Source organism: Sinocyclocheilus rhinocerous, unplaced genomic scaffold (assembly GCF_001515625.1).
Source record: "Sinocyclocheilus rhinocerous isolate Xijiao unplaced genomic scaffold, SAMN03320098_v1.1 scaffold2318, whole genome shotgun sequence".
Taxonomy (NCBI): Eukaryota; Metazoa; Chordata; class Actinopteri; order Cypriniformes; family Cyprinidae; genus Sinocyclocheilus; species Sinocyclocheilus rhinocerous.
This window is the reverse complement of record NW_015654931.1, coordinates 152,031-164,837: the sequence shown is the minus strand read 5'-3', so window position 1 is coordinate 164,837 and position 12,807 is coordinate 152,031. Positions and strand designations below refer to the sequence as shown.

Genomic DNA, 12,807 nt, shown 5'->3' with positions numbered 1-12,807 from the left:
TCCATTGATCATGTGCTCGTTACTCCACTGCACACCTCGGATCACTTCCTCCTCACTCTTAACCTCAACATGGTTCCTGACACAACACATACCCCTCCACATGTTACTTTTCGACGTAACCTACGTTCACTCTCACCCTCTTAGCTTTCTGCTGTGGTTTCATCTTCGCTTCCTCCCCCTAAACAGTTATCATCTCTTAATGCTAACAGTGCTGCTGATGCTTTCTGCTCCACTCTTACGTCTTATTTTAAAAACTGTCTGCCCCCTGTCTTTCAGACCTCCCCGTACCACCCCTTCTGCCACATATTTTACCAGCAAACATACACTCATTCATATCCTTCTCTCCACTCTCTGAGGCAGAAGTCTCCAAACTCACTCTTTCCAGTTATCTTACTACCTGCCCGCTCGATCCTATTCCATCTAATCTCCTTCAAGCCATTTCTCCTGCAGTTGTACCTGCACTCACTCACATCATTAACACATCTCTTCACACTGGTGTTCCCTCACCATTTAAATAGACTCGTATAACCCCACTACTTAAGAAACACACTCTTAACCCAACTCTTTTAGAGAACTACAGACCGGTTTCCCTTCTTCCTTTCATTGCAAAAACACTTGAACAAGTTGTGTTTAACCAAGTCTCTTTGTTTCTCATACAGAAAAACCTCCTGGACAACAACTATTCCTTTTGAAGTGGATATTCAGCCGAGACTGCCTTGCTCTTGGTTGTTTAAGCACTAAGACTGGCAAGAGCGGTTTCCAAATCTTCAATAATTATCTTGCTGGATCTGTCCGCTGCTTTTGACACGGTTAAAAGCCAGATCCTCCTGTCAACCTTATTGGCAAAGGGTATCTCAGGAACCGCACTCCTGTGGTTTGAGTCTTCCCTCTGAGATAGATCCTTCAAGGTATCTTGGAGAGGTGAGGTAACCAAGTCACAACATCTAGCTACTGGGGTGCCTCAGGACTCAGTTCTTGGACCACTTCTCTTCTCTGTCTACATGGCATCACTAGGTTCTGTCATTCAGAAACATTGCTTTTCATATCACTGGCTGCTATGCTGATGACACTCAGCTCTACCTCTCATTCCATCCTGATGATCCGACGATAGCTGCTCGCATCTCAGCTTGTCTAACAGACATTTCTTGCTGGATGATTTACCATCACCTTCAACTCAACCTGGCTGAGACAGAACTGCTTGTGGTTTCAGCTAACCCATTACTCCATCACAATTTCACTATCCAGTTGACGATAAGCTGAATTTCTCAGACCACATTGCTAAAACTGCCTGGTCCTGCAGATTTGCTTTATACAACATTAGGAAGATGAGCAGAAAGCAGGAAGAAAAGCCCTCTAACACTTGCACTCTCTATTCATTTTCTGCTTGATTTCTTTAAAAAGACCTCTAACACTAGCTTTCTCTATTCTGTATACTTGTTTTATTTTTATTTATTATATATAGGCCTATATATATATACAGTGGGTACGGAAAGTATTCAGACCCCCTTAAATTTTTCACTCTTTGTTATATTGCAGCCATTTGCTAAAATCATTTACGTTAATTTTTTTTCCTCATTAATGTACACACAGCACCCCATATTGACAGAAAAACACAGAATTGTTGACATTTTTGCAGATTTATTAAAAAAAAAAAACTGAAATATCACATGGTCCTAAATATTCAGACCCTTTGCTCAGTATTTAGTAGAAGCACCCTTCTGATCTAATACAGCCATGAGTCTTTTTGGAAAAGATGCAACAATATATATATATAGTCTGGATACTTTCCGTTCCCACTGTATATATATATATATATATATATATATAAAACACCTTCCTACGTGTATTGGGTTAGGCTAACCGAGACTTGTCATAGCACTTGCATATTATTGCTCTTTTGTTGGTTTTGATTGCTTCTATTGTTCTCATTTGTAAGTCGCTTTGGAAAAAGCGTCTGCTAAATGACTAAATGTAAATGTAAATGTTTTGATTTTGTTAGCTCTGCATTCACAAACTGTTGACAGTGTCAATAAGAGATTTATTCTACAGTGTAGACAGGTCATTGATTATAAGAGGATTGTTTGTGAGAGTGCATATGGTCTCAAACAATCATGTGAAACTGTAAACCTGCAGTGAGCGAACTTAAGTGATTATAACAGAGTAAAAGTGTTCTAATATTGCCGTGTTGCTCACTTTCTGTTTATAATTTATTCACAGTTTAAATAACAGCTTTTGTTTTTCATGTTTTTAAGAGGAGTTTGTAGTTGAATGTTTAGGCACTGTCTTAAAGGGGTCATATGATGTTGCTAAAAAGAACATTATTTTATGTATTTGGTGTAATGAAATGTGTTTATGCGGTTTAAGGTTCAAAAAACACATTATTTTCCACATACTGTACATTATTGTTTCTCCTCTATGCCCCGCCTTTCTGAAACGCGTCGATTTTTTCCGAAGCTCATCGGTCTGGAAAGCGAGGTGTGCTGTGATTGGCCAGCTATCCAGTGCGTTGTGATTGGCCGAATACCTCAAGCGTGTGACGGAAATGTTACGCCCCTACCATATTGTGATGCCCTGTCCGGCCAGAGCGACGAGACAAAAACATTAAAACCCATTATAAACGAGGCATTTGTTGCATCCAGTGGGGACATAATTACAGATTATAATGACTTATACTGTCTTTTTACCCGTTGCGCTGCATCGTGCCTCGTAAACATAAAACCATGCCTGCATTTGTAGTTTCGCTTTCACAACGAAACACTCAGCGCCTTCACGACATGGCAACAACAATACTGCAGCGAGCATAAAAGTTACGCCTTCTTTTTTTGCATGAACATTTGGGCGGCATTATGCAAATCTTCCCACATCGTGACGTAGACCAGTGGGGGCGTGTTAGAACGAGCCGTTTTAGGTAGGCGTGGTTGACTCTTAACTTTTATAAATAATATCTCTTTGGATTTGAGACTTTAGTCTTTGCAACTTTACAGATCTTCTTTATGCACCAAGAGCTTGTAACACTCCAAAGAGAAAGGAAAAATTTAAATCGCATCATATGACCCCTTTAATACTTTGTGTTCAACTGCACTAACATTTTGAATATTGTAGCTGCATAAAGAATATGACACACTGTTGCTTCTTACAAATTCATTTTATTAATTGCCATTAATAATCAAGATTACAGTATCAAGAGAAATAATCAACAGTTATTATTTGGTCATAATCATGCAGCCTTAGATAGTATGGAATTTAGATGCATTTGTGCTGTTTGTGCAACTGAAGTGTTCAACTGAATTTAACTCATCAATCTGGTGTTCATCAGGTGGCAGGAATGGATATGGCGCAAAACTGTGTAACATATTCAGCACAAAGTTTACAGTGGAGACGGCCTGCAAGGAGTACAAACGGAGCTTCAAACAGGTACAGCCGTTTCTTGAATTTGGAATACAGGAAATCTGTGTTGGTTGTCATAAAACAGCAGCATAAATTTTTCTCGTCCCAATTCTTCCGAAGACATGGCAGGACAACATGGGAAAGACCAGTGAGGCGAAGATCAAGTTCTTTGATGGTGAAGACTACACATGTGTCACGTTCCAGCCTGATCTGGCCAAGTTCAAGATGGAGAAACTGGAGAAGGACATTGTGGCTCTGCTCACACGCAGGGCGTATGATGTGGCCGGCTCTTGTAGGGGCGTTAAAGTCATGCTCAACGGAAAGAAGCTACCTGTAAGTCACCTGTCATTTCCATATGGGAAAAAAAAGTGCTTTATGTGCTTTCTTGACAATAATGTGACGAGATTCTTCTTTAAAGGGGTCATGACATGGATTTTTAAAATTAATATGTACCTTGAGGTTTACTTATAATGTTAATAACGTTTTTTGCACAAAAAAACAAATAAATATGTGGGAAAATTATTATTTTCAACCCTCATTCTGACCCTCTCTCTAAAACGACCTGTTTTAAGGGGCGGGTCCTTTAAGGCTTCTCAGTAATTGGCCACTGTTATGATTGGCTAACGTCATTGCATAAGAAACAGTATCAATGCCCCCTCGCTATTGCATGTTTTGAGTGTTTTGACAACATAATCAAAATAAAACGGTAATTTACAGACAAAGCAATATTAAATCATTTACTTACGGTTGAAGCAGTCAGATCTAGTACTGATATAAACTATCCACTTGTTCCTTACCCTGGGATCCTTCTGATGTCTGTACAAAGACGCAAACGTTAATATAAATGTAAATATGCAAACATAAACCAAATGCGTCAAAGCGAACACTCTTTCACTCCATTTGTCCTGTCCATTTGTTTTCTGAGGGTTATCACATAAATACTTTTTTATTGATGATGAGGACATTTTAAGTTATGAAACTTGCAGGATTTATCAAGCATACAAAGACCTCTTCTGTATCAAAAGATTAAGGGAAATTTGGTTTCTCATGTCATGACCCCTTTAAATCTAACAGACATATAAATGTTTTCAGACAGCTGTCTCCCTCATGAGCATCTGTGTGTGTGTCTCGTGCTGCAGGTGAATGGTTTCCGCAGTTTTGTGGATCTGTATGTGAAGGATAAACTGGACGAGACGGGCGTTGCTCTGAAGGTGGTGAATGAGACAGTAAATGAGCGCTGGGAAGTGTGTCTCACCATGAGTGAGAAGGGCTTCCAGCAAATCAGCTTCGTCAACAGCATTGCCACCACCAAGGTCTCTGAAACACTGTTACTCATTACTGTAATTGGGGATGGTAGTGGTGATTTAAAGGGGTTGAATTTAAAGGTGCACCTTTTAGAGGGTTGTACCACTAAACAGTAAAAACATCAAATTGCATGCTCTGCTATAGTCTTCTCAGCTGTACTTGTGATTTCTGATCACTGCTCTGGTGTTAAGATGCTTCTTCTAAAGTTATGTGATACTCATGAGCTGTGTGATATCTTAGGGAGGAAGACATGTCGACTATGTTGTGGACCAAATAGTGGCGAAACTGATTGAAGTGGTCAAGAAGAAGAACAAAGCTGGAGTCTCTGTGAAACCATTCCAGGTGTATATTTACAGTTTTTTTTTTTTACAATTTACAACACACTGATATGATAAAATATCTATTCAGACTAGTGGTCGACCGATATATCGCCACGGCCGATATTTGGCATTTTTCAAATATCGGCATCGGCCGATAGGTTTTTCTGTTTGGCCGATGTGTTCGAGGCGGGAGTTTTATTTTGATGCCGCTGAGAACGGCAGTGCCTGAGCACACACCGCTCACATTCTCCCTCTTGTTCGCTGTCATCATTCAGTTCTGTCTAATACAGATAGAAGTCTATCTAATGATCAGATAGAACTGTTAAACAAACAAACAAAAAGTATTATAACGATTGCTTTAATATTATTAGTAATAGAAAGGCAAACATTATAATACTTTCTCGTTTGCAGTCAGCATTCAGCAAATACGCATTTATATAATTTAAACAAATCTTTGAATGACTAATGAACATTTAATTTCACAAACCTTGCAAACTTAGTCGAATCCAGCTCTGAGATCTTGTGAAGTATGCATTTGTATCCTGCATGATCGCGTGTTCTCTGCGTGACGGTCGGTCCGTGTGAATTGAATACGGACAGGAGGAGAGTTCAGCTTCACTGGTGATGCGCGATCGACAAACTTCAAACTCGTGATTTCAAATTATGCTGCACTTTATGCATTTGCCCACTGTCATATTCATGCCATTTTCACTGTGTGCTGTATGTAAAATGAGTGTTACCTTGGCTTTATTTGAAAAGATATGATTCCCAATGCACACAAACTTCCCAGAATACTGAGTGCTCTGTTGGTTACAGTGTTTACTTCTTTTTAATTATATTTTTTATTAAATATTTATTTATTTGTGAAAAATACTTTTTACTTCTAAAGTATGTTTATTTTACACATTTATTTTTTAATCCATTTTCAAATGATTTCAAATTATATCAGCTTTATATCGGCCATCGGTCACCCTGCTTTCTAAAATATCGACATCGGCTGTCAAAAAAACCATATCGGTCGACCACTAATTCAGACACTTGAATATTTGGTTCTTTGGTCTCTTAACAGATCTAAGAGAATATTTTTCTAATTTCAGGTTAAAAACCATGTGTGGGTATTTGTGAATGCCCTGATCGAGAACCCAACCTTTGATTCCCAGACCAAGGAGAACATGACTCTACAGACCAAAAGCTTTGGCTCCAAATGCGTTCTCTCTGAGAAATTTGTCAGAGCTGTAAGTGTGTGATGATCTCCTATCATGATCCTGACACTTATCTTACATTAAATGTAGCACTTATTGTAACAGTAACACTTTGCTCTTAATGTATCACATTTTAATTTAGAGTTCCTCTCATTGTCAAGAGCTTCTGGCTTTATAGACATACCAAAAGAATTGCATGCTTTGAAGTCAACATGAAACTGAAGCTGTGGCCAGTGAATTGTGTATGAGAAAACAAGTAACAAAAAAAAAATCTATATATGTCAGTTCTGATTGATTGCTGACTTTAATATGTGTTAAGTTGCGGTGATGTCTTATTGATTTGTCCCATTGTAGGCTACAAACTGTGGTATTGTGGAGAGCATTCTGAACTGGGTGAAGTTTAAGGCCCAGACGCAGCTGAACAAGAAATGCTCCTCTGTCAAACACAGCAAGATTAAAGGGATCCCCAAACTAGATGATGCCAATGATGCTGGTAAGTCCATGACAGATAAACCACTGTCACAGCTGTATTAGCAGATCTCAAAGATCATGGTCTGCTCATTAGGGTGGGTGGGTGATATGGACCAAAAATCATATCTGTATTTTATGAAGTGATTTCTTTTCATAAGACACACAATAAAACGAAGCTTGAAAAGCATGGGCAAAATACTTTTCAAGCTGTAAAAACTTTGCGGTTGGATTTTGAGCAGTTCAACACTGTCTTTTTACAACAGCACCAAAAACTGCAGTAAATGTTAAAAGAGATTTGAGGTATTTCCACATTTGGATGCAATCTCTTTCCTCCTTAATAGTTTAACCAAGGCTTCAAATTATGATTATTTTGATAATTGAATAATCTGTTGATTATTTATTTGATTAATCAACTAATGCAATGATTTTATTTAAATTATCTTAAATGTTTGCCAGTGTTATTTGAATGTTTGGTTACATTTTGTGGAAACTGTCAAGAAATGTCCAAATGTTTGATCAAAAAAAAAAAATCTGAAGAAAATATAATATCGTGCATAAAGAAAATGATGCCTTTTAGACCTGTTCACAGCAAGCCGAGTGAAAAAAATTAGACTGTTTGACTTTCTTTCTTTCTCTGTGACAAGCGAGTGTCAGAAATGGAAAGTTGCAACATCTATCAGCAAATTAAATACTGAGACCAACATAAGAATATTATTAAAAATGAAAAAAATACAAATAAATAAGCATCTTGATAAGCAAATGGCATATTACACCACATCCTTTGAGTAGCCTTCCTGGTCTGAACAAGCAACTCACATGCGGAAATCTGCCAGACATTTGTGTCGGTGTGAAAACTTTCATGTCTTTTACATTAACGTGAAAAAAATCTTCATTTGGTATTTGCAGTTTTATTTTAGCAGCTTCTGTGTTTGGCAGATTAATTCTTACTGTAAATATGAAAGAGCTGTTTTGAAAGCTTGACTGATCCGTGAGTAACTCTGTCTCTGTCGTGTAGGGGGGAAACACTCCTCAGAGTGCACTCTGATCCTGACTGAGGGAGACTCAGCCAAGTCCCTGGCTGTGTCCGGTTTAGGAGTGATAGGGAGAGATCGATATGGAGTGTTTCCACTCAGAGGAAAGATGCTCAACGTGAGGGAGGCCACACACAAACAGGTAAGCTCCTGGAACCTTGACACAGAAAGACAAACCATAATAAAAAATTAAGAGCTGAGGATGAATATTGACAAGATTTTAAAATGTCTCATCGTTAAAGTGTCATGAAACCCTAAAACACATTTTTTGAGATGCTAACATATTGAACAGGTTGCACATCAGGGAAAACAACAGCACTCATTATGTCTATTATTAAAGGGTTAGTTCACCCAAAAATGAAAATTAGCCCACAAATTACTTTTTACAATTATTGCTAATAATTGAGGGTTCAAGTCATCCTAGGTGTATATGACTTTCTTTTTTCAGACGAATCCAGTCGGAGTTATATAAAAAAATTGTCTTTGATCTTTCAAGCTGTTTAATGCCACTCAGCGGATGTTGCATGCATCAGTCCAAAAGAAGTTAAATAAAAAGCGCCCATGCATTAAAAAAAAGTGTCTCACACGGCTCACAGGCCTCCTGTAGCGAATCGATGCGTTTTTGTAAGAAAAATATCCATATTCAAAACGTAATAATCACTTTAATGTAGCTTCTGGATTCGTCTGAAAGAAGAAAGTCATATACACCTAGGATGACTTGAGGGTGAGTAATTTATGGGCTAATTATAATTTTTGGGTGAAATAACCCTTTAAGGTAAAAGTGGTTATTTTTTCTTTTTTTTTGGAGCAATTTCGTTCTTCCGGTTCAAAAAGCAAAGTTGCGAAAAGTGACGTATATGCATTAATTTGCAGTGGTGATTGGCTGCCGTGGCTGGAGAGTACACGTCTATGTCATCAGTTTTCTGAGCTTTTCTCAGTATTATTAATGAGAACGAACTCTTCACTGCGTTCAATCACTGCACTGTATTATGCATGAGTTTAACAACACTCGCTGCACGGATCATAGTTCAAATCTGGACCGGAGCAAGTGCGTTTCATTCATATTTTAACTTCTCTCGTGCAAACATGAACTAGCACTGTACACGTGCACATTCCATGTCTTTTTCGAATGAAATATGCGCGAATAAGGGCGCTGATACAGCGGTACATCTGATCATGAATGCAGTGACACGATGGATTATTGTGATACACCGCAAACAATGATATACAGACCGAAAATTCAAAGAAGAGTAAACTAAAAGTAACTGCCTTTATTCTTTCTGTTTTAAAGGGGGCATAACACACACAGTTTCGCCCAATCTCATGTTAATCTTGAGTACCTATAGAGTAGTACTGCATCCTTCATATCTCCAAAAAGTCTTTAGTTTTATCATATTTATAAAAGAAAGATACAGCTTTACGATTCTCTCCGAGAACAGCCGAGCTCCTGGAGGCGTGCCGAGGGCGGAGCTAAAGATTGACGAGCACTTGAGCTCTGATTGCCAACAAAACACAGACATTTGATGCTGTTTCACTTACCGTCTGCAGTTCTGAATCATGACCGGGATCTTTTATAGCTGGGACCGCTCCATCTTTCAGTATCAAACAATGTGCTAATCCAGCAACGAACTGGGCCTTGTTTATAAATCAACAACACATCAACAAACACACTTGTGAAACTCCGTTGCTGCCCCGGAACACAAACTGCATCCACTGTTCACGTAACGCTGGGTTCTTTAGGAAGCTGAACAAGGTTATCTTTCCCTTACAACCAAAAACACACTTCTTTAGAGACATAAATACTCCAAGTCGTTTTTTGAAACTTTGGCCATGTTTAGCACGAGAATCCAAATCTTTAACAGTGCAAATAACTCAACATGCATGAAACAGCATTGGACCCCCCCTTTAAAGATATTTTAATATGAATTTGTCTGTATAATGAGTGTGTTGTAGGTCTGTGTTTTATTGCTTGTTTTCTCCCCTCTTCCCACCCTATACACTCCCACTTTTCCACAGTTTTACACGCCCATTTCTGGAGTCTTTTTCAGATCTAAGGTGTGAAAGACCAGTGCTGAAACAGGGGGGTTTCATGACACTTTAAATCCTTTCGGTTCAGCGTGCATGTTCTGAACAATGCAGCACTGTTTTACCCATTGCATGTGCAGAACGTCTTGTGTGCGTAACATTATTTGAAACTCCATGTTTCCCTCTCTAGAATGGGACAATACTGTTTATACGTTGATATTTAATAAAAAAAAGAAACTAAAAAAGTTTTTCATCCCACTGTACCGAAAATATTTCATTAGTTAGAAATTGAATTTTGAGAATACAAATGGTATAAAATTATTTTTTTTAACTGGATGTTGACCTCGTTTCGATTGTAGATCATGGAGAACGCAGAAATCAACAACATCATAAAAATTGTGGGTCTCCAGTACAAGAAGAGCTATGATGACCCAGACTCCCTGAAGAGCTTACGCTACGGAAAGATTATGATCATGACCGATCAGGTGCGATTATGTGCTTTAGGTGGTCTTCACTGATTATTTTGTCTTTTCTATCCATTAAGTATGCAGAGATGTTCCCTATACCTGTATGCATCATTTCTGTTATGTGTACTATCAGGATCAAGATGGCTCTCACATCAAGGGTCTTATCATTAACTTCTTCCATCACAATTGGCCATCTCTGCTCAAGCACACCTTCCTGGAGGAGTTCATCACACCCATCGTGAAGGTATTATGATCATCCAATAAAGAAAATGTTCTGTTCATCAGTGCTGCTTCAGCTTTTTATACCTGTTTCAAAAATTTTCTCTTTAGGCCAGTAAGAATAAACAGGAAGTATCATTCTACAGCATCCCGGAATTTGAAGAATGGAAGAAGCACACAGAAAATTATAAAACGTGGCACATAAAGTACTACAAAGGTTTGTTTTCTGCTTGCTACTTATTTGAAACTGTCTGCATCTAAAAACAAGCAGCATTCATGACTATATGTTTACTGCACATTTGTCAGGTTTGGGTACCAGTACAAGCAAAGAAGCAAAGGACTATTTTGCTGACATGGAGAGACATCGAATTATGTTCAAGTACAATGGCACTGAAGATGACGCAGCCATCACACTGGTTAGTTGCTCACTACTGGTCTTGTTTGTACTACGTTTGGTGCAACATTACATTTATTCAGATATGAACTGCATATTGCTTTGACATATTGGGTAACATTGTGTGTGAACTCTGCTCAGGCTTTCAGTAAGAAGAAAACGGATGACAGGAAAGAGTGGCTGACTAATTTCATGGAGGACAGACGGCAGAGGAGGATGCATGGGCTGCCTGAGGTACTGCTCTCAATTGCACAAAAATGAAAGAGAAATGTTTCTTAATGTTTCGTAGTGAAACAAAGTATTGCCCTGCATCTTGGGTACTGTTTGAATGCCCCCTTTAAATCTGGATGGATTTCTATCTGTGAATGAATCACTGCATAATCTAAACAAGGGTCCTGGAGGGAAGGTGTCCTGCAGAGTTTAGCTTCATCCCTAAACAAACACACCAGCCTATAATGTTACTTGTAAACTACTTGTTTTCTTTTTATTTACTTAAAACAAAAAATGAGCATCTAACGCTAGTGTTCTCTATACTTTTTCTATTCTATCTACTTGTTTTTTTATTATAAAAAAGAAAAAAAAAACTTGCTATGTGTATTGCATTGGACTAACAAAGACTTGTCACACAGCACTTACATATCATTGCTCTTTTGTTGGTTTAATTGCTTCTATTGACCTCATTTGTAAATCGCTTTTGATAAAAGCATCTGCTGAATGACTAAATGTAAAATGTAAATGTACATTTTCAGGAAATTCTGAAGACATTCTTTAAAATCTTTCAGTACTGAAGATGTGTATCACTGCTAGGGATGGGTTCCGAAAACTGTATTTTTTTTGGACCCGTACGTAATTGGGTCAATACCGGAATACCGATAAGCTTTAGGATATACGATACTGTTATCGATACTTGCGTTGTTTTATCTCCGTATACTTCAATGTTAACGACGAATTAGAAGCTGCTGCTTGTCATTTTCCTTCACTGAATGATGTGGCCGATGTCTGCTTGACGTGCGTGTGATATCCATGCGCATGTGCGGTGTGTGTTTGCGTGCAATCAGTCATCGCGGCAAGAGTGAACCGGTTGAAAGTGTGGGCTCATGTTACAAAACTAAGCGACACCAGTGTCAGATGCAATATATGCAGTAGTGTAATAGTGAACGAAGGAGGCAACACAGGTTTTTATTTTTTTTTTACAGGTAGCATTTTTTGTTGTCGAATTGTACTACCCACTGTTTTAATGGGAGGTAGCAAAATCTGACAGAACACCGGTCAAACAGCACCTGATTACTTTATTAATTATCGTCCGATTGCGCTAATACTGTCAAAAACACACAAGGTTTACATATAAACACAGTTAATTATGTCTAAAGTGAAAGTAAACAGTTGAGAGATAAACAGATGCGTGCTGCTCTTAAAGGGACAGTACTAAACATGCTGCCGCTTGTCATTAAAGGGATAGTTCACCCAAAAATTAAAATTCTGTCATTATTTACTCAGTCCAAAGATGTATAAATTTTTATTTATTCTTGTGCTGAACACAAAAGAAGATATTTTAAAGAATGTGGGTAACCAAACAGTTGCTGGCCCCCACTGACTTTAATAGTAGGAAAAAAAAGAAAGTCACTGGGGACCAGCAACTGTATAGTTTCCCACATTCTTCAATAACTTTTTATGTTCAACAGAAGAAAAGAAACTCATTCAGATTTAAAACAACTTGAGAGTGAGTAAATGATGACACAATTTTCGTTTTTGGGTGAACTATTCGTTTAAAAATAAAACACACAGAGAAAAATAACTCACTGCTCTTGATTGAAGAAATTTAATACAGTTGCTAAAGTTCAGCAGTAATAAAATAACTTGAAATTTTCACTTTTCACTTTATATCTTTTTGCACCAAATAGTATCGATAACAGTATCGATAAGTACCGGTATCGATAAGCAGTATCTGTATCGGTATCGATAAAATGTAAACGATACCCATCCCTA

At 38.1% G+C, this 12,807-nt stretch overlaps 1 protein-coding gene across 2 annotated transcripts in view; it reads left to right on the top strand.

Annotated features, from left to right (window-relative positions):
- Window positions 1–12,807, top strand: part of LOC107717721 (DNA topoisomerase 2-beta-like) — a 44,851-nt gene that overhangs the window by 8,077 nt on the left and 23,967 nt on the right. For both annotated transcript variants that reach the window (XM_016524559.1, XM_016524558.1), the window contains exons 6-17: window positions 3,317–3,414; window positions 3,508–3,720; window positions 4,527–4,700; window positions 4,933–5,034; window positions 6,110–6,247; window positions 6,569–6,707; window positions 7,701–7,858; window positions 10,101–10,226; window positions 10,342–10,452; window positions 10,539–10,644; window positions 10,734–10,843; window positions 10,963–11,055. In XM_016524559.1, the coding sequence (XP_016380045.1) occupies window positions 3,317–3,414; window positions 3,508–3,720; window positions 4,527–4,700; window positions 4,933–5,034; window positions 6,110–6,247; window positions 6,569–6,707; window positions 7,701–7,858; window positions 10,101–10,226; window positions 10,342–10,452; window positions 10,539–10,644; window positions 10,734–10,843; window positions 10,963–11,055 (1,568 nt within the window). The remainder of the gene's footprint in view (window positions 1–3,316; window positions 3,415–3,507; window positions 3,721–4,526; window positions 4,701–4,932; window positions 5,035–6,109; window positions 6,248–6,568; window positions 6,708–7,700; window positions 7,859–10,100; window positions 10,227–10,341; window positions 10,453–10,538; window positions 10,645–10,733; window positions 10,844–10,962; window positions 11,056–12,807) is intronic.